This window comes from Alexandromys fortis, unplaced genomic scaffold (genome assembly GCF_014885135.2).
Source record: "Alexandromys fortis isolate MF-2015 unplaced genomic scaffold, M_Fortis_MF-2015_v1.1 scaffold_12, whole genome shotgun sequence".
NCBI classification, from domain to species: domain Eukaryota; kingdom Metazoa; phylum Chordata; class Mammalia; order Rodentia; family Cricetidae; genus Alexandromys; species Alexandromys fortis.
Genome location: NW_026067937.1, coordinates 15,510,181 through 15,535,818, shown reverse-complemented (window position 1 = coordinate 15,535,818; position 25,638 = coordinate 15,510,181). Strand labels below are relative to the sequence as shown.

General features: G+C 50.7%; 2 protein-coding genes across 2 annotated transcripts in view; one reads left to right on the top strand and one right to left on the bottom strand.

The window, feature by feature from the left end:
* Nucleotides 1-25,638, bottom strand: part of Cd82 (CD82 molecule) — a 279,488-nt gene that overhangs the window by 233,068 nt on the left and 20,782 nt on the right. The window lies entirely within an intron of this gene.
* The window catches only part of Alx4 (ALX homeobox 4), a 39,864-nt gene that overhangs the window by 1,999 nt on the left and 12,227 nt on the right, over nt 1-25,638 (top strand). The window contains exon 2 of the mRNA XM_050146888.1: nt 25,174-25,484. Coding sequence (XP_050002845.1) covers nt 25,174-25,484 — 311 coding nt within the window. The remainder of the gene's footprint in view (nt 1-25,173; nt 25,485-25,638) is intronic.

Sequence of the window (25,638 nt, the reverse complement as noted above, 5' to 3'; positions counted from 1 at the left end):
AGAATGGAACTCAAAGCAGATCTAGACAGAGCTGGTGGCCTTTCCCCAGGGCTGCCACCTCTCCTCTTCTGGCTGGAATGACACAGGTGCTCCTTCCATGCCCAGCTCCAGAAGCCAGGCCCTGTCACCGGTGACTACCAGGTGAGAGCAGATGGCAGACTCACTTGCAAAAATCTACTGTTCAAAGCCAGGGGGCTCAGCTAATCTCTCCCCAACTGCACTGCGTTTTCATAGTTTAAATACATCCTTTGGCTAGTCTCTGAGGAAGCTGAGGTACTCGTCAAGAAGAGTCAAACTGCTCTCTGACTCCTGGTGAGAAAGATGCCCTCAGGCCCCTACGGTAAAGAAAGAGGTTAGGCCTCTGCCTGTCCTCTGGGGATCTTCAGGACTGACTGGCCACTATATCACCAGCTTTAGCCATTGTGGCCAAGGAAAGGAGCAGCCATTTGACCTGGAACTGCCCCTAACACACAGAGTGACCCCAGAGTGAGTAACTCCGCTCAATTCCCATTTCCTCCTTGATACCAGGGCAGTAAAGGAGAGATCGTAAAAGCTGGACCCCCCCCACACACACACACACACGCAGCCTTCCTCCTATCCACTTCTATCCCCTTCATTTCCATGCTGCTGGGTCCCCCAACTCTGAGGACAAGGCATGCTCCTGCCCTTGCTGGGACAAAGTCATAAAGGGCAGTCTGGGGCAAGGATAGCAGGAACCTGCCAAGATACCACTGCGTTGCTGCCTGAAATGGAGGCGATCCCTCCAGGAAACAACCAAGGAAGGCCAAATCACTGTCCCTGTCCCCTCTCTTTCCCTGGAGATTTCAGATCTACATAGGATGAGGCACACCGAGTCCAAGATGTAGACACTAAGCATTGGGAAGCAGAAACAAGGGCCAAGCCGGTCAGGAAGCAACGGGGAGAAGGTCTGTGGAGTTGGTGCTCTAATCTACCAGCGAGCTGAGAAACCAGGAAACCAATTCCCTAACACCGTTTATGAGGTTTAAGTCAGGAGGTTGGGGCACCAGAAGAAAAAATTTAAAAAAAACTGAGGTGTTCTCGGGAACTTGGGTATAGGAATAGGCCTTGCCTTGATGACTGGATCCTCAAGCCCAGACCGATCAGTCTTTGCAACTTCTGTGAGTTTATAGGAGTCCAGACCTCAAAGCAGTTCTGAGTGGAGGGGAGTCTCCGCGACTTCAGCCTCCATGTTACCTAGAGGTCCCTCGGGAGGAAAGTGCAGGCCTGGAGGCTATGCTTACACAGAGCTGAGAGAGTGCCGGCCATAGTCTTCTGAGACTCTAGAACTGGAGGTAAAGGGAGATTAAGATTCCCTTGTGATTTAGGCGGCCTTACTGGGTCCCGACCTCAGTTTCCTCATCTCTACTAAAAAGGGCAAAGCTCAGTGTCACTCTGTTGTCTCCTGGGTCATTCGCGTTTTTATGAAAGGGCCCCTCGAAGGAGCCCTCGCCCACTGCGATCTAGACCCCACCAGGCTCACTGCGGTTTTTTGGTCAGGGCGGCTGGGCGAGAGCTAGGAAAAACCAGGACTGGCGTTCAGCTCCGCAATCCTCCCCGCGGCCTTGCGCAACCTTGCCGGTACCTCTGAGGGTGCGGCTTCACTGGGAACAGCCCTGCCACCTCCTCTTTCGCTTTCGATTCGGTGCACGCAGGTTTTCGTTGAGAGCAATTTGGGACCTCCACGGCCCATCTGGAATGCAGCGCCCTCGGCGCCCAAGTCTCAGGGCGCTCCGGCCTGGCTGGAGCCCGAGTGGCGCCACCGAGGGCCGTGTTCTGATTTTTTGAATTAGACGAAATGTTAAACTCTGGGGGTATTTCTCTGCCTCCCCCTCCTTAGTATAGACACAATGCACACAAGGTGACTCTTACTCAATTTAGTCAAGGAATCAATCGGGATCTTTTGTAAATCCTCCTCCCCAGAAAGTGGAGAGTGGGGGCTGAAGGAGCTGGCAGAGCAACCTTAAGTAGTCCCCAGGCCAGTCAGAGAGGATTAAATCCCTCAGTGAAGGCAAAGATCCCCTGCCAGTTTTAGAGGAAAGGTTGGGAAAAAATAGCTTTTAATTTTTTTACTTTGTTCATTTCCCTAGCCCCCAACCTAGTCTTCTCCAACAAGCCAGCCCCAAAGACGCGTTCTTAAACAGAGTCAGAAAGCGTGTATTAAAAGTTTAATATTATTTTGAAATCAATCAACTTGGCATACATTTTTCTCTAATTTACACATAGGTTCAAAGTCTTACATGGAAAAGTCGGGAAAATGGTTAGAAACTTGCTCAAGTCATGGTCCTGTGTCTTGAATATGTGCACGAAAAAATTTGAGGAAAATAAAAAATTTTGTGAATTAAGGAAATTTCAGAAAAGAATTCGAAGCACCGGGGACCCCATCTTGTTTCTGAGGGCAGTATGACAAGGATGACCTTGTAACTCCTATACGCTTGCTCAGTCCTGACCCTAACACAAGGCTACAAACCAGCTTAGCCTAGAACCTCTCTCAGGCTCTCCTGGAGCCTTCAGAGCATTCAGTTGCCCCTAAGGTTCCGGACGCGGAGGAAAACAAATTATTATACCAGTATTAAATCTTGCTAACATCCCGAAGCGCTTTGGTTTCCAGCGGCACTTGGACAGGCTTTTCATGGAGAAGGTCTTGATTCAGTTCGAGAGCGCGGGGAGTTGCTTCTGTGGCTGAAAAACTTCTGTAACAACTGAGAGGGAAGAGAGGTTTGACCAGGGTTGGGGTTTGTCTGCTGACTCCTTGGACCTCCGGGTACCCCAGGCAGCAGGCAGGGACAAGACAAGAAAGCTAACTGCGTAAGCCTCCAGCGGCTTGCCGGCCAGGAATGCGCACACGGAGGTGGCGCGGCGGCCAAGAGCACACTAATACACAGGTAGTGTGAGTAGGAAGGTACTTAGGAAAAACTGAAAATTCTGGAAAAAAGATCTTAGGGCCTTGGTGCTCCAGCGTCCTTTGTCCCGAAGCGTCTTCCCTCAGGAAGCCAGAGAACTTAAGCACGGTTCCAGGTTTGGGTGGGACGGTGACTGCTCACTCAGTCTTGTGACCAAACATCGGCTTCAGGGTGCCACTTCCACATTCAGGGACAACTATGGGCCTCTCTAGGCATAGTTTGAGACTGTGTGGTCCCCTCATTGAGGAGTTAAGGATGGTCATCAGACCAGGAAACCACACCAGTGCTTGGACTCAAGCTACAGCTAGGTGACAATTCCTTCCAACGAATTCAGGATGTAAGTCAATGGTGACCCGTGTTTAAGCGCTAAAAGCCACCAGCTCAGCACCAGTAGACAAGTGGGAGTTGGTTTTTCTTCCAAACAAGACCCCTTGAGAGAAGCGCCCGGCTCCCTCAATCTAGTTCAGCCTTTTAACCACCGTCTCTGAGACCAATTACCAATGGCCCCCAGGGACCACACTTCTCTGGTATAATTGTGCAAATGAGTGACACCCACATCGCCATTAAAGGTGATTCTGTTAGTTAATCTTTTAGAGGTGTGGAGTAGCCTGGGGCGGCAGGGAAACGGGAAGCCCCAGAATGGCTAGTAAAATACTAAGTCTGGTTCAGACGCCTCCTGTGCCTTCAGGACAGTGCTTCGGGTACCCCAGCGTGTTAGAGTCTTTCCCTCTGTCCCCAGCACATTCTGAAAGCTAAGACTCTTTTCTTCATCATACACAAACTCACTCCAACCTCCAGCACCAAGGAAGATAAAGAGCGGGAGGGGGGAAAAAGTTGAGCCCGAGTTGAGATATTTGCAAAAGGTCGCTCCGAGGAGCGAGTGGCAGCGGGGGTGATACAGCAACCCGCCCAGCCTCAGCTTCAGATTCTACTTGAGAGGCAGCCGGGCGCACAGGAAACTCCCGGAGAAGAGGAATCTCCAGGAGATGAGGGTGAGAGGTGTCACCGACTGCCAAGATACCTACCTTTCCTTGCTACAGCACTTGAGCTTAGGAATCAACCTCACGGTAACTAGCTAAGATCCCGTTACTGGCCGCCGCGTTCGGAACAGGGAAGGAAGCCGGACTCCGGACGCCGAGCTGGTGGTTTTTAGCGCTTAAACACGGGGTCACCATTGACTTACACCCTGAATTCGTTGGAAGGAATTCTTAAAGCGGATACTCTGGGGGTAGGGGACGGCGAAATTCTTGTCCTGAACTGGGAGCCCTTGCACTTTCTAGAAGACTGTACCGGCTACCCTGCGCTACCAAGAGCGCGATCCAGAAGAGCCAGCCACTAGTCCGCGGATGGTTTGAGTCCGTGGGCAAACTGATCTCCAAGGTCTCTATTCCATGGTCGCCTCCGCTCCTGACCTCCTGTCTGAGAGGGTCTGTGAGGGTGCTAGTCCGGGTCCCCTCCTCTGCTTTCCCACTCCCACAGGATTTGGTCTGGGAGGGGTCCAGATAAGCGGGCAGAAATGTCTTCCCTGGAAGCAGAATGGTGAGCAGTTCAGGACGTAGAGCACGCTGACAGTCCGCTGACAGTCCTAGAAGGTGGGGCTGGATGAGAGGTTGGGACTCCTCACGGGGCTTTAAATATGAGAAAAGGTAAGCTACTGTTCCTTGGTGCTCACAGGGCACCAGACTCAAGCCAAGGAAGCATTGTTTCCGGTGTCTCCCCGATCTGATGGTCCATTTGCATTCCCTGACTCTATACTTTCCAATTCCTACCAAGAGCAATAAGGGTTTGGTGAACCAAGAGAATGTGGGCCTTCTGTGGCTGGAGCTTAATCCCTTCTAGTGTGTGTCCAGAGCTTGGCTTGGCTGTAAGGATGAATGGAGAATCGGTGTTTTATTCAGAAAGTTGGGTGCATCTGTCAAAGTATGCCAGGACCTGTAGCGCTTGCTCTCTGACTCTCTTGCTCCCCCTCCCATAAAAGTCTGTTTCTGTCTGTCTGTTTCTCTCTCTCTCTCTCTCTCTCTCTCTCTCTCTCTCTCTCTCTCTCTCTCTCGCTGGCATGCATCCCACCCATAGTTACTCTGTCCTCTTCCTCCTTCTGAGTGAGTCAGGCTATAAAATTGTGTGTATTAATTTTTGTGCACTTCTATATGAAAAATGCACACGACTGGGGCCATTTCATTACCCCGGCATGAGAACCTATGTGTGCAAGAGTGTGGCTCTGAAAGCCCCTCCTAGCCTGTGCACAACCAAGCCTCGCCTTCAGAGGGCCGTGCCTGAGGGAGGCTAAGCAGCTATATGTTTCTGGCTTCAAACCTCCCTTTTGGCTGCCTAGCAGAATCTCCAGGTGGCAGGTCTCCAGCGAGTCCTGGCGTCCCAGATGAGCCCACCTGCAGTGCAGCGAGACTTGTCCCCCTTGCCCCTTGTCCCCGGCTCCAGGGGCTGGTATGTCCATTTTGATTGTGTGGCAAGCTCTCCTGGCACCATCCTGATGTAGTTTTCAGACTACCTTTATTAGATGAGTAGGGCCCAGGAGATAAGCCCCCACCAACCCAGGTTGTAGGGAGGGCAGGAACTCCTCTTACCATTGAGTGGAGAGACAGTGGGATCTGGAGACACTCTGCTTGGGTCACCTGCTGTTCTTGCGTGGAGGTACAGACACCACATTGCATGGGTACCCCTAGGCAAAGGACCCACCTCTCCTTCTCTTACATGACTGTCTACCCAGTTTGGGGGACCCTGATGGTGCTCAGGAACCATTGTCCCCCAACACAGACTTAAGTGGGTCTTGATTATCCCTATGGTGTCCTGCCCTATGTTGGAAGAAATGGCAGTCCTCTACTGGCTGGATGTTCTGTCTCACAGACCGGGGCCTAGGATGCCTGATTCCACTCACTTGTGGCTCATCAAGCGGTCTGTCACCTAGCCAGGCCCTGGGAGGCCTGAGAAGTGCTGCACCCTGCCTCTGCTTTCAGGGCCAGAGGCAGACAAGCAACCTCCAGTTCCTTTTCCCTGGCACAGTGCTGGACTGGGAAAGCCTCCCTTGGACTGGCTCACAGACTCAAGGGGAGATGATGCCACTGTGTATAGAGTTAGTCAGAAGCCACCACCTCTCCCTACCTGGGCTCCAGTAAGGCGAGGGAGATAAGGCATACAAAGACCCTTCTCAACTCTCTTCTCCCCCTCTGTGCAGAGTGAGGGATCTGGCTGCAGGTGCTGGCATTTCAGTGAAATTAACCATGACCTTTAGCACAGTGCCCACTTACGCTCTAGTGTCACTAGTGACTTCATTTGTTGGATGCGGCTATTTGGGACTTGCTGACTAAGAGGGAAGGGAGCAGGAGAGTGTGTGAGCATGGCATGTGTCTCCAGTGTAGATAGATCCTGGATTGCTGAGTTCTTGGCAGTAGCCGACACCCACTTTTGGAGGGAGCTGGAGTATTGCTGCAGATGTCAAAGTTCTAATAAGGAGCCAAGTGTTTATTATTATTGCTGTGTTGGAGATTAACTCAGGTCTCACATACGTGAGACAAGCACTATACCGCTTCAGACCCTGATCATATTTTAGGGTACGAAAGGGAACTTCGAGGTCCCCCAGAATATGGGGACCTCCCTGATGTCCAGAAGTCTTCCTGGCACTGTCTCTGGCCCCACCATTCAGCCACCTCCATATCCAGTTCACAACTGAGCACCGAGCTGGGATCAGTGAGTCCTTAAATGTTAAGAAGGGGACTCTGCCTCATGACAGTCAAGACAAGCATGTACACGCCTCTCCAGCACAGGTCCCCACATCTGAAACCACCCCTCCAATCAATCTGAAGGTTTTAGAAGACTTGGTCCAAGTTCTGGAACCAAGCAAACCTTAGAGACCTCAAGAGCCTGCCTGGCTGCCTACTGCATTGTTCTCAGAAGGTCTGGCCACTTGCTGCAGAGGGAAAGTTTAGCAGGCCTTCCTTGCCCGGACCTCCCCTTTATTTCCCCTCCTTCAGGGTAGGTCGACAGTGGCACAAAGAGAGGCCTCTGCAGTCGCTGTAACATAGGCCAATTCGGTGTTCCAGACAATGCACTGCACTGAGTGCTTCCTGTGTTCTCATGTTCACTGCATCCCCTTTACAATGCTGCGAGATGGGCAGACTCACCAGAGACCTGGTAGACAATGGGGAACACATGAGGCTGGGGCAGATAGGAAGGCTCGAACATGGTCCTGGTAGCCACAACACTAAGAACCTACAAAGCATCCTTTTCAACAACGAACCTGATTATACTTAGAGTCATCTCAACTCTTGCAGATGACGTGGAAATGAATGATGGGGTCTATTTCAAACATGGCTCCCAAAGGAGTCTTCATCCATGCCTTGGGAGGCCCGACTATGGCTAGACGTTGGCACCTGGTAGGCTAGTGTTCCAGGCCTGAGCTGGACTTCAGGCATGGCTTCTTCACCTGTGCCCGGTGAGGCCAGCATGGCATAGGTGCCTAACAGCTGGAGTGGGGCCTGCATTGTGAAGTGCTGGTGAGAATGAGAACAGCGTTGGGAAGCTTCCAGGAGTCGTGGAACGGTGAAGCTCTGTCTATGCGCTTCCAGATTGTTTCTCCAGACCCTAAAAAGGCCAGGGATAAGCAGCAGAAGCCCAGTCGGTGTTTGCTGATAAGTGAGCGATATGGGCTGCGAACATTCTAGAAGCACTGTGGCGTTTCCCCTCCTTTTTCCTTCCTCTGTGGAGGTGGGGGGGCGGCAGCCAGATATGTGGACCTCTTTTATCCTTGTGGAAAATAATTTCACTCTGCAAGGAGCTTGTGGTTCAGGAGCAGGGAGGTCTTGGGGAGACAAGCCATTTGTTTCGCAGAATTGTGGCAGTTTGGAGGAGTTCCCTCTATCCCCAACTGTTCCCCCTTTGGGCTCACCTCCAAGGCCACAGGCCTGGTGTCCAGCTGCCATGCCTGCTGGGGCTGGCTCTCATCAGGCGGGTCTTCTCCCTCCCAAATCTCCTCAGACCCTGCCTGCAGTTAGTGCTAGCTCCTGCAGCACTCAGGGCGGCTTTTCCTCCCTGGAAACCTATCTGTTCTCCCCTGGAGATTCTGTGACTACCCGAGCAGGGACAGAGCTCTCTGTTCTCAGCCACTCTGCACCTGGATTCCGCTTGGGTTATCTACTGAGGGCTGGGCTGTCTCCCAGCGCTTCTGTTTCACGTGGCCCCCAGTATTTGTGTGGGCATGGTCTCACACACACACACACACACACACACACACACACACACACACCTCTAGCCTGGGAATGTTAGCACTCAGGGGTGGCTTCCACTATTTCAGACTGCAGGTACTAGGTAGTTGGGGGAGAATATGGACAGAGACAGAGCAGGGCGAGGCTCCCTTCTCCTTCCCTAAAGAGGGAGCAGCCTCATGGCAGGCTATGGCCAAACCTCCACCAGCAGATCCTGTGTGCAGCACCCTGGCCAGGCACAGTTCAGAGTCCGGCTGTGAACGAGCTGATTCCTGTCCTCATAGCCACCAGCCTTGCCAGGGTAAGCCACACGGGGAATCCCCAGAGGGCGGCAGTGGTCTAGCGCTTCCTAAGGACATCTGAAGTACCCCCAGAGGTTCCTTTGGAGCCAGTCAGCAGAAGGAGCAGGAAATAACTGCCTGAATCCAGGGTCTGAGTGAGCAAAGGTCTGAGTGTGGCCATGATGGCTGCAGGGAATTGGAGCTCTAGGATTGGCAGGGGCCATCTGTGAGGACTTTCATTTTCTGCTAAGGCTTGGGGCTTAAGAGAACCCCTGGGGGGTCGCTGAGGGGCCTGTGAAGGCAAGTCCCTGATGAATGTTGTTAGTGTTCCTTGGTGTGATTTTTCAAGACATTTTCAAAAACTTCAACTATCAGGGAGATGGTGTTAGTTCATTTCTTGGTTTGTTTCCTTAATCGTGGTAACATGCACATACATGACATGACTTTGAGTGTGCTGATTCACACATGCATGCATGACATGACTCTGAGTGTGAAGACTCACACGCACATATATGACGTGACTCTAAGTGTGGAGACTCAAGGCTGTAATCCCAGCTGAGGCATGAAGTTTGCTATGAGGGTGAGGCTAGCTCGCACCTTCCGAAGGTCCATCGCAGGACTGTGTGGTAGGAAACAGGCCCTTACTATGCAGGTCCTGTGCAGGTGAGTTTCAGGACAGCCTGCGCTACCTAATGAGTTCTTACACACACACACACACACACACACACACACACACACACACACACACAATTATAACAAAGTTAATTATTTTAACCTCTTTAGGTGTACAATTCAGTGACAATTAAACACATGGAAAGATTTATAGCGTCTCCTCTACTTCCAGAACTTTCCTGTCATTTTAAATAGAATCTGTACCCATTAAACAAAAGTTTACATCCTCTTTCCTCTGGCTCTGGGTAGCCTTCACTTTGCTTTCTGTCTCTATGAATTTTTCTTTACTCTGATTTAAATTTGTGCTTGGGTGCATAACTATTCATATATGTTCTTAGCCATCTGTGCAAGTTCAAAACCTTGTCCAGATCCTTCTCCAGTGTTTGATTTTGTTGTTTGGATGTTTTGTTGTTAAGTGGAAGGAATTAATATTATTTGTGGCAACAGGGATTGAACCCAGTGTCCTATGCATTTGTCCTACCACTGAGCCACACTTAAAGCTATAGACGAATCTTAAAGTATTTTCGGTAATAATTTTTTATTAAAAAGACGTATCACAAAGCCTCTCCTCCTGTGGGCCATCTGCCTCTCTGGATGCTGTGCCGGATAAAAGTTTTTTATTTTGATAAAGTCTGGTTTATCGCTTTCCCGTTTTTGGTGTTGCATCTGCGTTGATGACACCTATGAAGTCATGAATTCCTGTTCCCTTCTGTTGGCATCTGGGCTTGTTTCGGGTCTTCCTTCCATTCTGTGTCTTTGGGTCCAGCATAAGGAGGGCACTAGTTACATCTGTGGGCCTTTGGTTCCTGGCACCCGTCTCTCCACGGAGTAGCCTTGAGACACTGCCTCAGAACTGCTCCCTGGGCATTGGGGAGCTTCCCTCTGTGGTCTCTGTTCTCTTGTCTTGGCCCATTCCATGTGTCTGCTCCAGCAGGGCTTTCTCACGTGACGTGAGTGCACTGGGAAACCCAGAGGTCACTCTGTTTCTCTTCTCGCCTCCAGGTCAGGGACTGGCTAGTCACAGAGATTCAACTCGGGGACATATTTTTTTCTCAGGAGCCAGAGCTGAAGGGAGGGGCAGAAGCTAGAGCTGTAGGCCAGGGCTCCAGAGATGCCCGCTAAAATCCTAGCTATTGCGGGAGTGTGGGGGGGGGGTTCTCTGGGTCCATTTAACTCTAATAAGGATGTAACCTCATGTCATGAGCCTCATGTCCCAAACCTCCCCGCTATGTGCCAGGAGAATTCCCAGGAAGGAAGCCTATGACCTCCCCCTGCAGGCTCCACGCTGTCAGATCTCTTGTGTAACATTTATTCCCAGAAAAGGCACTTGTATGACTGTCCCCTGCCTAACCATCAGTGTGTGAGTCCAGCAGGCCTTAGGCCCCAGGCACTAGGCCCCATGAGAAAAGGCTCCCTTGCCTAAGCATCAGCCCAAATGATCAGTCACAGTCTGCTAAACCTAGTCTGCAGGAAGGTAGCACGATCAGTTTCTAAAACCTGTTTTACTGTGTGCATGCACATGCATACATGTGTTTGTATGATGTGTATGTGACAATGCACATGCCACAGCATGTGTGCAGAGGTCAGATGTTTTGCATACATGCATGTGTGCATATCTGTGTACAGGCGCTCATGTTATGTGTTACCCGAAGTTGATGTTATATGCCTTTTTTTTTTTTTTTTTTTTTTTTTGGTTTTTCAAGACAGGGTTTCTCTGTAGCTTTGGAGCCTGTACCAGAACAAGCTCTTATAGACCAGGCTGGTCTCGAACTCACAGAAATCTGCCTGAGTCTACCTCCCAAATGCTGGGATTAAAGGCGTGCGCCACCACTGCCTGGCGTCATGTGCCTTCTTAAAGGCTCCCCACTCTATTGATGGAGGCAGGGTCTCTTGCCAAACCTGGAGCTCCCCCAGTTCCAGTTAGTCCAACTAGCTAGCCTGCCTGGGAAATCTGCTATCACAGACTGTAGTCCTGCCTACCCAGCTTTTGCATGGATGGATTCTGGGGACCAGAACTTGGGTCCTTACGCCTGTGAAGCAAGGGCTTTAGGCAACTAACCACTTCCCTTGTGAGATTTCCTTGAAGGCAAGTATCAGACAGTCTTTTCTTGACCTCAGAAAATTAAATAGTGTGGCTTTGCCGTGGCTTTAGCCGAGACTTCCTCCTTCCCATCCACGAGAGAAAAGGTCGTCCCTACAGGGCCTGTTTGCCAGTGATTATTTGCCATAGGACAACTACACTTGAGAAAGGAAGAGAGAGAAGCAGTCTTTTTCTAGACTGATATGACTCCTCCAAAGGCTGGAAAGGCAGCTCCACCAGAGGCTGACACTTCCACAGGTGTTTAAAGACAGACGCAGGGCAGGGAGAGGCCATGGAGACTGGTAAGATATCTTTCTTGCCGAGGAAGCTGCCAGGAATATATACATATATCAAAGTATATGTAATGAAAGCAATGAACTTCAATGCCCGGCTTTTCAGACAGTTTCAAACGTTCCAGAAATTTGCAGTGGTCAGTGTTTCACCTGCGAGAGGACCTGCTATACTGATATGAAGTGAGCTCTGATTGGAGGGGACCCTGGGAGCCACATTGTGCCGAGGTTTATGATCCACAGTTGGAATGGGAGAAGCTCAGAGAAGAGAAGGCACGGGGAAGGACTGGGAAGTGTGGGATCTGCTGCAGCTGAGGGGTCTTCCCTTCCTTCTTGCAGCTGTGTTCACTCTATAGCTAGGCACACAACTGTTGCTCTCCCAAAGATGCCATTGGAGGCCGAGTGGAGGGCTAGCTTGGGAGCCTCTCTAGTCCCTCCTTTGCCTCTGGTGGGGACAGTCAGCATCTCTAGTACGGGGAGACTAGCTAGGCAGAGCCTCAAGCTGGCCTCTTCATCACATGGCAGCCTCGGCATCCTGGTGCATAGATCAATGTTGACCTGGCAATCCACTTTGTCACCTAGGTCAGGTAACTTGTCTACCACCCTGTGCCTGCCATCACCTTCCTCCCTGAGACAGAAGTCACCATGTTTTCAATTCCTGTTACCTGAAACTTTTCCAGCTTTTTAAGGTAATCCATAAGTGCTGGATGAGTGAATGGTTGGATGAGGGAAGAGAGGAAGGCAGAACTGTGGATAAACCTGGGCCTGTCCTACTCCTGACCCTTCTCATTTCTTCCTACTGCACAGCACTTAAACTCCCAATCTTGCCGCAGTATCCCTGAGGGGCATAGGATGCAAGCTTTCTTTTGTTGCAAGAGGAAGCACAGCATCTGGGTTACCAAGTTACTGACATCTGGGACATACGCAAGGCCACTCCGTTTAGAGGCAGTGAGCAGACAGATCACAAGGTGAGAAGTGGGAAGACATGGGTTCAAGTCGCAGCTTTCACGGGACCCAGCCACACAAGCTGGCACACAGAAAAGCCGGGTTTTGAGCTGAGCCTTTATTGGCAGGACCTGAGAAACTTACAAGAGAGCAGCGTATAGGATAGACAGAATCTCTGTGGGCCGTTTAGTCCCCAGTTCAAAGATCTCTTGACCTTTTCAACCCGAAGCAGCCAGCCCTCCTTTTTGTGGACCTGGTGGTCAAGCAGGACACAATGCTCACCTACCTAGAAACCCCCGTGACAAGATGGCACTTGTTTCACGTCTGTGCTTTCTATCAGGCTGTGGCCGTGGTGTGTGTTTGTGTGTGTGTGTGTGTGTGTGTGTTCATGTGTACATAGAGGCTAGAGATCTTGCTTTTTGAGACAAGGTCTCTCAGTGGGCCCTGTACTCAGTGATTTGGCTGGATAACCAAAGGGCTCAGGTATCCACCTTCTATTTATTTATTTTGTGTGTATATGTGAGTATTTATTTATTTTGTGTGTTTTTGTGTGTGTATATGTGTGTGGGCACTCATGCCATAGCACATGTGTGGCAGTCAGAACTATTTATGGGAGCTGTTTTCGTCTCCTCTCACTGTCTAGGCTCAGAGGATTGAACTCAGGTCATTAGATTTGGCAGCAATTGCCTGTGCCTACTAAGCCATCTTGCCAGTCCAGATGGCAAACCACACTAGATTCAGAATCTTTTTCCAGTTCTCAGCTCCAATAGCAGCATACCTTTTGCTCGCAAACTGCTGTAGCCTACAGGCACAGAAGTCACTGCTGAAGGAACTACAGTTCCTTTTGGGAGCCTCTGAAAGACTGGGTGAAATGGGCTCTCACAGAGCTGGCTGAGGTATGTGTGCTCTGGAGTTGGCATCAGCCTTGGGCTCTGCTGAGGACACGGGGACCAGGCATTGGAGGCCGAGGATACTGTGGCATTGGAGGCCACTCACTGCACGCTCCCCAGGCCCTGTGCTAAGCAGTATAGAATGCCTTCTGCGATGACATCCCGGAGAAGGCCAGCTTCCTGCTGGCCATCATCTATCATTTCTTGATAAAGACTTTCCATTTTGATAAAGGTTCAGACATAGGGAAAAGCTGCCAAGTGTCCTGGGAAATCCCAGGTGCCATTCTGCTGATACAAGTTTACACTCGGGGTCCCTGACCGTCGGTGACACTGGTCCATGCACAGGGCCTAGTCAGTTTTAAACAAGTTACCTGCCCTCTTTGGCCTCGTTTCTGAAGTTGTGGAATGGGTCATTTTTACACGGTGTCTGTAAACGGAGTAAACAGCAGTAGCCGAGGGAGCCCGAGGACCATGTAGAGTACACAGCATATTTCCTATTTTCTGTGATTCTCTGTCTTAATTCCTTTCCCCCTTGACTCTGAGAAACCCTCTCCTCCCTCTACACCAGGAAAGAGCCCCCCCCCCCCCCCCCCGTGGAAAGGAGAGCCCAGAGAATGTCTGTGTGAGGCGGGGCTGTGGCACCTGTCTCTGTTAAAGGGAACCCTCAGGAGGAGCTCACAGGCCAGGGGTGGCAGCTCTGAGCTGTGGGGAAATCCAGCCAGACGTGGCTGTGTATTGAGGACGGCTGGCACAAGAGAGACAGATGTTTGCTGCATTCCTACTGTGTACCAGCACAGCTGGGGTCCAAGGGATGCTCAGGGTTTGCAGGGAAGGAAAGTCCAGGCTTCAAGCCTGTCGTCGAGATGCTGGTGATCTTCACCAGGTCTCTACCGGGTGTGTCCTTTTGCCCATGGAGAGTCTGAGAGTGTGAAATGAGCTATGAGGTGTAGGGAGGCACGAGCTCTTCCAGGAAGTGCTGGGACTTGCCTTTCCTATCCCTGCGCCCCTAGTAAAGATGGCACCGTGGCAGGTGAATAGTAAGACTGAATACCTGAACTGGTAGATCCTCCCACCACTTTAAGGAGTGGGGGGCCCCAATCTGCTTGCCTTGGGCCCAGAAACACTTTATTGGAACTACAGTGCCTCTTAGTGGAAAGTGTGTGAAACTGCAGCCTTGGTCTGGGCCTCTGGGAGTTGGACCTCCAATCTTGACACAGTACCAGCCCTGAGGGCTAGCAGTTGCCTGGAGACCCCTCCCAAGTGCTGGTAACCCACAGGTTACCTCCACAGTGCCTTTTTGCCCTCCGGGTGGCATAGATTCACGGAGAGTTGTAGAACTGAAGAAACAATCATTGTTAGCCCAGAGGTTTGTTCAAGGCCCAAGCAGCCACAGGACCACCTTTGGCCCTTCATGCCTGCTTTATGGCTGGTTTCTCTGAGTTCCTTCTAGAAAGGTATCTTCTACCCCCTTGGGGAAACCATCCCAGACAGGGAATTGGAGCCCTGCCCCTGCAGGGGACCCGGAGCTAACACAGCAGGAAGGAGCTCTGGGGTTCTATGCACACATTCCACACTCATGGCACTAATTTAAGGGGTGTATCCTGGGCACACCTATCGGCTTAGATTCTGTTCTATATAACCTACTGTCAAGTGTTTAAGATTTTAGGGGTGTATTCTGAGCACACCTATAGGCTTAGATTATTTTCTGTATAACTAACAGTCAAGTGTTTAAGACCTCAGTCCAACCTTGGGGTCAGAGAAGGAGAGTGACCTTTGGCGGAGCCTGAGAAGCCCAACAGACGCAGCATAGGTAGCCATCAGAGCTGTAAAGGAAGCCGAGGTCTTGTTTTCAACCGACACCATAGAAATGATTTTAAAATTTCCCATGTTGGCCCTGAAGGGGGAGGACATAGCCGGTGGCTGAGGACACAGGGCCACTTCTGGAAGGCAGTTTAACTGTGTTTCCCAGAGGCCTGGAGACACATCCACGACAGGGTCATGACATCCTTGTTCTTGGAGCTGTTTTAAGGTAATCACTGAATGAAAAGAGACTGAGATTCCAGATGCCATCTCAACCGTGCCACCGTCTCTCCCAGGCAGAGCTGTGGCCAGCAGCAGAGGGCATCTTCTGTGTGACAGGGTGGGGGCCAGTACAGTAGGGAAACACACACAGGACAGGCAGAGTGAGGCCGTAAAAGCTCTTACAGAACGCTGTGCTCATGTGCACAGGAGTTAAAGACCCCTTCTTTTGGATTTTGACTTGGCTGGGTTTTGTTTTGTTTTTAACATTCTATAGAGAAACCAGGATACAGTGATCAGGACAAAAATCTACAGATGTCACAGAGAAAGACAGATGTGCAGGAGACAGCATCACTCAGATAGGTGCTGGGCAGGAGGGTGGCTGCAGAGGCAGGAAGCCCAAGGCATAGGGGTGTGTGTGGAAGTGGTCATGTGAGGAGCTGGACAGGTGAAAGTGGGTGAAGCAAGAGGGGGTGGCGAGCTACTTCACAGATCCCTAAAAGCCCTGGTGAGGTTGGCCACTTTAGCAGAATCAAAAGAAAATATGATGCCCTGTCACATTTGAATGTCAAATGCAGAAGGAATTATTCTGTGGATTTCTCATCAATAACTGGTGTGTTTCTCTGTTAAGTTTTTTAAAGCAGGGTGTCTCTATATATCCCTGACTATCTTGGAACTCACTGTGTAGACCAGGCTGGTCTAGAACTCAGAAATATACCTGTCTCTGCCTCCCAAGTGCTGGGATTAAAAGCATGTGCCACCACCTCCCAGCTTCTGGTGGTTTTAATAGTGTGTGTTTGCATGTGTGTGCATGTGTGCTTGTGTGTACTGGTGCACATCCATGTGGAAAGCAGAAGTTGTTATCAAGTGAGTGTGTTCTTTGGTTGTTCTCTACCTTATTTCTTGAGACAGCATCTCTTATTGGACCTGGAGGTCACTCATTGGCTAGGCTGGCTGGCCAGTGAGCCCCAAAGATCCTCCTGCCTCTGTCTTCCCAGAGCTGGGATTACAGATCTGTGCTATTGCCCCTGTTTTTATGTGGTTGCTGGGGATCAAACTCAGGTCCTCCTGCTTGCACAGCAAGCACCTTCCTGGCTGAGTCATCTCCCCAGGCCCTGGTGTTCGCTGTTGATATAGGCGTACTGTTTAAAGGAACAGCGTGTTCTGTATTTGACATCTGAATGAGGCTCCTGGGAGCTAGAGGGATCCTCTCTTGGGTTGTGGCATGATGGGTGCCTGTGTCTTAGACACCCTCAGGCTGTATTCAAGGATTTTAAGGCTGTAGGCCAAGAGTCTCCTGAGATCTATTGGACTTGAGCGCTGGGCATCATTAGTCACCGGAGGCGTTGGCCTGGAGTGAATTCATCAGGACCCAGCTGGGAAGACAGTGCCATCCCCACATGACAGGGGCGGTTCTCTGAAGCTGCTCTCTCCCACCCACTCCGGTCAGGCCTCTCACTTCCCATCAGTCCACAGCGGTGTCATCTCCTGTCAGTACAGGCTTTACTGGGAATTCCAGTCCCTGCTTCAGATAAGAGTTTTACCTGAGCCCACTGAACAATTACAGTGGTACTTCAAGCCAGACAGAACAAAACAGACCAACCAAGGTGAAAAAGTCCACACACTTAAATTCCTACTTCTGGAATGCTTTAGTGTTTTCTAATGGTAACCACTCCATGCTGGCCCCACTTTTTATCAGCCCAGAGCTTCCTAGTGATGCGCGTCTTTCCACCTGCCAAAGCCCTGTTCTGAGTCATTCATGAATATTCATGAATATCAGGTGTTCACTGCACAGCTAATGTGTCCCCAGTGCAATAGTAAGCATTGGGTGGGAGAGGTGAGGGAAGACCCTGCTTTCTGAGGGGGAGGGGGGAAAGAGGAACAAAGGAAAATGAGCAAACAGATAAATGCACAATACTTCATGCTGAATGCCAACAAAGAGGCCATACAGAATGCATAGCATCCACATGAGGAAGAATGCCCTTTGTGCTGGCTATTCTGACCAACCTCGGCTTGCTTCCGTACCAAAGACAATAGCCTGCTGGACTTTGTCTCTTGTTCCTTCCTTATGTTCGATGTCATTTTGTATTTTCTCTTTAGTTACACGCTTCACACCATAAAAATAACAGAGTGTGGAATAAAGTTTGTTATAAATTTTAATGCATCCCCACAGAGATTTATGCCCCATCACAAGGCATGATCATAGAGTTCTAAGAGACAACCCACTCCACACCTGGACAGCCAACTCTCTGCCCTCTGACCTCCATTTCTCCCTTTTCCAATCTCATATGCTAACTGAATGAAGTCACACAACGTGTGCTTTCTCAAGATGGTTCTTTTACACACTGTACTGTGATTCTGAGACTCTCCTAAACTGTGTGTCAGGGGTTCATTCCATTTCTGAATGTCAGTCTAATGGTCTTGTGTCACTCAGCTTGCTGTGACGGTGACAGAGAGCTTGTGACAATAGTTTAAAAGAAAAAAGGTTCTGCTGTTTTGGAGTTTCTAACCCAACACCTTTCTAGCACTTTTATTTATCTCTTGTCAAAGAGAGATTTATGGCCAGGAGGTGGTGGCTCACACCTTTAACCCCAGCACTCAGGAGGCAGAGGCAGGTGGATCTCTGTGAGTTCAAGTCCAGCCTGGTCTACAAAGAGAGTTCCAGGACAGCCAAGGCTGTTACATGGAGAAACCCTGTATCAAAAAAACTGTGAGGGAGAGGTGGATTTACTTGCCAGGGATGAGTATCATTCTACGTGCTAAAATGTTATTCTGTAGTATGAATTTGTACCACAGTTAGTTGTGTTGCGTTGGGACTGTGATGATGTTCATCACAGCAGAAAGGGAGGGGAGGGAGACACTAGTGTCCCATAACCCTTTTCAAGGATTATCCCGAACATCTAAGACCCACCCACACATTCTACAGACCCCAGCTCCTGAAACTTCTGTCACTGTCCAGCCCTGTCAAGATGAGGACCAAACCTCTGACACACACAAGCCTTTGGGGACAGTCAGAGTCAAGCACAGCACCAGTGTTTCACCGGTTTGGGACTCTGCCCCTGACAAATGAGTCTTCATTTCTTTAGGGCATTTGCTGAGCCAAGGGCTTGCTGGGGCCAGGGCTGAATGTAGGTTTTATCACATACGAAACTGCTGACGGAGTCACAGTCACTGTGACCAGCACCACTGACTCCTATTTCTGTATCTCCACTGTGTCCTGGGATCTCACTCCGCTTTTCATATGTGCTCAGTAGTAGTGGTGGTGGCCTGCCTGTCCCTGGGTTTATTGGCTGTCCATGTGTCTTCTTTGTTGAGCTGCCTGTTCAAATAAGCCGCCACTTTAAAAGAAAGTACTACTATGAACTAAACTCCACACCCACTCCAGATTCCACCATTTCCCCCTAGTGCCCACATCCTAGGAAAGTCAGCCTACTTAGATCGCCTGCCCCCTCCACCTCCTCTGGTCTGTGCTTCTCATTCCTTGCTAGGGCTCTCAGGCTGGAGAGTGCTCAGAATGGGTGCCTTGTCCCCAGCCAGCCTGAGCACTCTGGTACACTCTCCTCTCTGGGCTCACAGCCTCTGGAGTGGTACTCAGAAGCACTCTCTGTGCTTTTGCTGACATTGGCATTATTTTACCAAGCTGCCTGCTAAACTAAAGACCTCTGGGCAGAGCCCAGGGGCAGATGAGGTGGGGTGAGGATTTCTGCAATCAATGGCTAACCTTTAGCCTCTGCCCCAGCCCCCCAGGACTGTTTGGACAGCGGTGGGTTTAGTCAGTGCCCTTTAAATAGCATGAAAGGGCCCCATGCTGGCCTGTTTTGTTTAAGGAGATTACATCGGTGCTGTGCACTCCGCCACAGGGTGTGTGGGGCCAGCTTACCCAGGAACAGAGCAAGCAGCATGTCCCCCACAAAGCAGATGTTTGGAGGGAAAATAGATGTAATCAAAACCATAGAGGATAAAATTACTCAGACCCTGTAGCCATATACTCCATATGTACTGCCTATGCCCAGCCACACACGTGCACACATCTACCCACGTCCACACTCACCTATGCATTCTGACACACAACTATACACACGTCTGCATACTCACAAACCTCCCTCCAGGCAAGTGGGAACATGTCCCCCACACCATCCCAGCTGCAGGCTGGTGCCCATACCCTGAGGCTCACATCTTCTAACCCAGACAGATGCACAAAGAGGCTCCCAATGTGCTCCCAAAAACAATCACAGTAAAGAAGAACACACACACACACACACACACATCTTTAGAAGTTTCTCAAGAGTTTTGGATGACCCTAGATGGAATTGGAGAGAGGCTAAGGGAACGAAGGTGGATTTCCCACTTTCTTGGTTCACAAGCTGAAAACTAGTGGCCAACACCAAGTGAGATCAGTTTGGAACAGCTGGTTCCCAGAAGAGGTCTGTGGCCCACCCGGAAGCTCTTGCTTCTGGCTCCCCACCTGTCAAAATGGCTTATGGGAATGATGCTGGTGTCAGATTGCTCAAGAGCCTTTGACACCTCTGAGGGAAGGCCTTTCGGGATCAGGCATTAGTTTGGACATCCACTTGTGATCACTCCTTATCTCCCTTTTATGGGTAGCCTGGGTCTGGCTGTTGGACATGGTGGCGCACAGCTTTAATCCCAGCACTCTGGAGGCAAATACAGGTGGATCTCTGTGAGTTGGAGGCTAGCTTGATCTACATCGTGAGTTCCAAGCCGTTGGGGGAAGGGTGGATGGACGGAGGAAGCCTTAGGTCTGGATGACCCTAGACCCTACTCACTGCCTTGACTCCGGGACACACCCACAAAAAGCTCCTTTCCTCCTTTGGAAAGGCAGACATCCAGTCAGTATGGAATCCATGGAGAGTGTCCCCAACAGCTGGGGAAAAGGCAGCCCACTGGTGGTGACCTGGATTCAAGCTGGGCTCTGTTGCTGCTCAGCCTACTCCAGTACTGGGGCCACAGGGCAGTTAAGGACCTTGGCAGCTGGGCAACCTGGAGCCCCCAGAGGCCGCTTCTCTTGTGCAATGTGGCAGTCTGAGGCAGAGGCAGCTATTATCTGCTAAGTTGTGGGTGATGGTTTATATCAGCAGTTCTCAACCTGTGGGTCATGTCCTTTTCGGGGGTTGAGGTCAAACAACCCTTTCACGGGTCACATATCAGATACCCTGCATATCAGATATTTATATTACAAATCATAATAAGTAGCAAAATTATAGTTATGAAGTGGCAATAAAAATAATTTTATAGTTGAGGGTCACTACAACATGAGACATTTATTTTAAAGGGTCACAGCATCAGGAAAGTTGGGAGCCACTGGTTTAGATGCTCGCCCCTCCCTTCTGGTCCTGCTTATTTCTGCCTTCCTGCTTACTGTGTGGAGAGGAACATCCCTTAAGGTCCCTCTTGGCTTTTCTTCTACCTACTTTTTCTCAGTCACCTCCAGTCACATGAGACGTGTCTTGAACGTAGCATGCTTTTGCTTAAGTCTTCATGTTTGCCCTGATTCATGCCTGGTCCCATCACCTGCTCAACAGCAACTCACGTGTGCAGTGGGGCCCTGGTGCAAGGCGTGCACAGTGGCTGAATGGAGAGGGAGCACCAGGGTGTCTCTTGGCCAGGCAGGCCTCATCTTTTCTTCCACAGCCTGTCCTGGCGTATCTGGGCTCTTCCTCTCTATGCTATGAGCTGTAAGGAGAAGCTCTCATTGGGGCCCTGCCCCTCCTCTAGGGAGTCAGACACTAAGCTTCATTCAGAGCTAGTTAGCAAACCCCAGGTCATGAGAGCTGAGTAGGGGATGGAGGGCTGGCTCTGGCTGCTGGGTAGGGGGAGCACCTGCAGGCCACCTGAAAGAAGATTCTCTGAGCAGGTGGTCAGAGGCAAGAGTTGTGGGGACAGTGGCCTCCATTAGTCAGGAGTAATCAGACTCATACTGTGGAGGCAGGGATTTTAGACCCATCTCATTGAGGAGGATAGCCAGGATGAGCTAGATTCTGAATACACTAGACCTTATCCAGGCCACCTTCCTAGCTGGCCCCTCTGGATCATTTGACTGGCTTCACATAGGGCCCCAAGTGTTTCCCTCCTCATCCCTAGACCCCGGCTAATCCACTGCAGATCACAGGGGCACAGTAGTGGGAGCCGTAGCCATCAAGCCAGACAGATGGCTTACCTCGGATGGAGGAGCCATGTCCCATGGTCCCGGGGCTGGGTTGAGGAAAGGCCCTGGGAAAATAGACCAGGAACAATGAATCAGATCCCTAGAAGATAAACACGGGCTGGCTGAGGACAAATGGTCTGGCTTCTGGGGCCACAGGTAGAGGAGCTTATAGGCAGGTGGCGGGAATCTGCTACCTTGGGTATCCAGGATATCAGGCTTGTCATTCTGAGAAGGTAGGCATGGCTACAGAATTTGGGAGAATTTTCCTTTATTGTCTATAATAGGGATCCAGGTTCAGCATTTAAAGCAAGAAAATTAGTGATCAAAAGTTGCTGGTTGACTGGGGTGTCATTTTTACCTGCTGGGAGAGGAAAAATCAGTTTTCTCGAATGGAGTGAAACTGGGTACAACCACCACTTGAGGGCAGGCCTCATGTTCAGGAGTAGTTGGGAATGGACTCCATAGTGACACGTGTGTGTGTGTGTGTGTGTGTGTGGTGTGTTTTGGTTACAGTTTAGTGGGTTCCCCCCCTTTTTTTTTCTTTTTGAGTGGTGTTTTATTTTATTTTATTGGTTATATTGAGTTTTTGTTTTTTGAGAAAGAGCATAAAGTTGGGTGGGTAGGGATCGATAGCAGCTCTTGAAGGGCTTGGGGGAGGGGAGGAATAGGATCAAGATATATTAAAGTTAAAACTGGTTTTCAATAGCAAGAAAAAAGAAAGAAAAGATGGGGGGGTTGAAAGACAATTTAGTGGTTAAGGGTACTTGTTGCTTTTCAGAGGACCTGGGCTCACTTCTCAGCACCCACACGATGATTCTCAACCTTCCATAACTCCCAGGCACTTCATATGATACACATTCATATAAAATAAACATCAAAAAATTGGCATTGAGGATTGGAGAGATGGCTTGGTTGGTACAGTGCCTGCCATACCTGCATGAGGATAGAGCCCGGAACACACCTAAAACAGCTGGGCATGCTGGGATGTGTACTTGTAATCCCAGCACTGAAGAGGCAAACACAGGCAGACCCCTGGAGCTCACTATCCAGCCAGCCTAGGGAAACAGCAAGCTCCAGACCAGAGAAGCACCCTATATCCAAGAACTTGGTAGATGGCTCCTGAGACCAGCATCTGAAGCTGTGGTCTAGCCTCCACGTGCTTACGCATGCACACAGAACTGGGGCCCAGAGCGTGCACACACACACACACACACACACACACCCCAAAGTGGACAGGGGCACGTCCCTCTGGGGCAGGGGTCTCAGTGCAACATCATGCTGTTTCCCTACCCCTCACTCACTTGATCCAGTGGGTGTCTGGATGTGGCTAGGGGCAAAACCTACTCCTCATCAGAATACCGGGCACTGCCATCTCTTCCGGCTAGGCCAAGAACTAGCTCCATACCGAGGGGGCCTTGAAGTGCGCCTTAGTCCCCTGTCCTCAAGGGCAGGATTCCTGAGTGCTGAGAGGCCTTGGATTTCCCCTCCCTGGAAACAGGTCCCATACCCACGCTTAGAGAGTAGGGTAGTCCCCGGAGCAGGAAGCTGTGTTCTGTGGATAATTAAGGAGTATTCTTTTTTCTTCCCAGCCTGTTTTTCCTTCGTCTAAATGAGAAGTTGGGCTGGTCCTTCCAACCCTGGTTTCTATGTAGCTGCCCTCAACTGGTCCCCTTTCCCCATGGGGTGATCCCAGCTCCAGGCTGGATGCCTGGAGACACTACCAGGTTCCATGGGGCTAGGATAGGGGCCAGGATAGGCCTGGGGAGCAGGGCTAGGCCAGCAGGGGTGGTGGCCTTCTTCCCTGGCCTGGCTGCCAGGAAGTTGCACAAGAGGAATGTTTATTTTTGGTGAGCTGGGTGGGATTTCTTTCCTAAAAAAAAAAAAAGAAAGAAAGAAAGAAAGACCCAAAACATAAAACTTATTTGTCTACCAGGAAGATAAATATCTTTGCTGGAAGCCCTTGGCCCAGCTGCCAGTTGCAACTTGCACAGTGATATTGCCGAAGCTGTGGCCCACTGTGTGAGCTGGGCTCACATGGCTGTCATCTGTGACGCCTCTGGTGGGTCAGCCGCGTCTGTGGCATTACGCTACGAGTGGCCCTTCAGGAGCTGCTTTCAGGCCTACTCTGGGCACTCCCCTCTCCTTCATCTCTTCAGTGCCACAGAGCTGGAGGGAGACTGACAGAAGCAGACAGCCCCTCTCACCTTTCCTCGTGCTCACAGGGAGGCTGGTAAACCTGGAATGTCAGCCCCCACATCCTCAGTCTGGATGGCATCAGGAGATCAAGGATAGAAGCATCATTGTGACCTAAAAGGCAAATTGCATAATCTGTTTCCAGAAGAAGAAACAGAGCATCAGAATGGGTGGTGCTTGGGGCAAATGGGCAGAACTTGACTGTACTTAAGGATTTTCTACAATCTGCCTCCACGTTTCATTTAACTGTTCTCTCATTGTCTCCTTCTCTCAGAGTCTCAGATAAGGAATATGGCAAAAAGGGAGGGGGGCTCCGCACATCTGGAGACATGTTTTGATCCCAGCCTATGGTGCTTTTATACATATGTCTGAACCCCAGGGACTTTTCTGTGGAGGCCTTGTCCTGGGTCATCCTCCTCTAAGGCTATCAGGCCCTGTAAATCTGCAAGGCCGGACCAGAGGCTACTGCCTCTCCGTTTCTCACAACCCATAAGGAATATCTGGTGGGTATCTTCATTTACCCCCAAGTTACAGAGGGGAAACTAAACCACAAAGGGGTTCATTAAGGAACATGGAGGCGTCGAGCCAGAGATCTGGCAGACACACCCTGTGGAGCCTGGCCCTAGAGCACAGGCTCAGAGCCCTCTGCAGCAGCAAGGCAAGACTGTCTGCCCACATGGACCGATCTGGGCCGACAACTCCCACCCTCCTAGACTGGTCTCCACCTCTCCACTCTTGGCCTGCATGGTTTGACTGGGTTCCTTGTAGCTCTGAGCTTCCAGGATTCTACCATGGGGTCCCCATTCTGTCAGCAAGTAGCAGTAAGGGCCTAGGCTGTGAGTCCTGTTTATGATGATTCCTTGTGGCCCCAAAGAGGGGATTTTTCAGAGGTGAGGGCCTGAACAGCTGTGGTGGACAGCGGCAGCCGTGGCTAGTGAAAGGGACCCCAGCAAGAGCATCCATGACTCAGTGAAACCCATCTGCTAAAAGCCCCTCCGTGGGCAGTGAGACCAGTGTCACCAGTGGAATGGAAGGTGAGGGTGACCCTCTCAACACTAAACTCCGGAGACAGTCTCCAAGGCTCCTCTACTGAACTCCATGGGGACCACACGATGTGCCTCAATGCTGGTCTTTCTCTCTCCCACCAAGTCCAGTGTGGTCGAACGAGTTTTCTCCTCTATCAGTATTGTGTTAGCTAGTCATTGGGTCCATTGGTTGTAGGGGAGGAGTCTCACATGCAGAGAGTAAGGAGAAAGTCCCAAAGGTCAGACAGACAAACCCGAGAGTGGTGCCAGAAGGGACCCACTTAAGGATGATGCCACAGAAGGTGAGAGAAGGGGGGGGGGGACTTGCCCAAAGTCACCCGGCATGTTGATGAAAAGCTAGGATATGAAATTTGACTCTCTTGAGCTGGTACTCAGTGTACCTCTGCAAGGGGAAAAGTGTTCTCCACTCTCCCTGGCTGTTTTCAAGCATCTAACCTTTCTTTCTCTTCCTCAGCCAAAGAGAGCAACCTGGGTGAGCCAGAGTTGCCCCCTGACTCTGAACCTGTGGGCATGGACAACAGCTACCTCAATGTGAAGGAGACAGGGGCCAAGGGGCCCCAGGACCGGGCTCGTGCTGACATCCCAAGCCCCCTGGAAAAGACCGACTCTGAGAGCAACAAAGGCAAGAAGCGGCGGAACCGCACCACCTTCACCAGCTACCAGCTGGAGGAGCTGGAGAAAGTCTTCCAGAAGACACACTACCCCGATGTGTATGCACGTGAGCAGCTGGCTATGAGGACGGATCTCACTGAGGCCCGTGTGCAGGTCAGCCAGAGTGACAGGCAGGGACCCACGGAGCCTCCCAGCCTTGGGCTCCAGATGCAACTGGGAGCTACTGACTACTGTGGGCTATGCCAGGTTTTCCTTACCCTGGGAGGGCCTGCCACGCCAAGAGAGGATCTGGCCACCCAATGCCCCC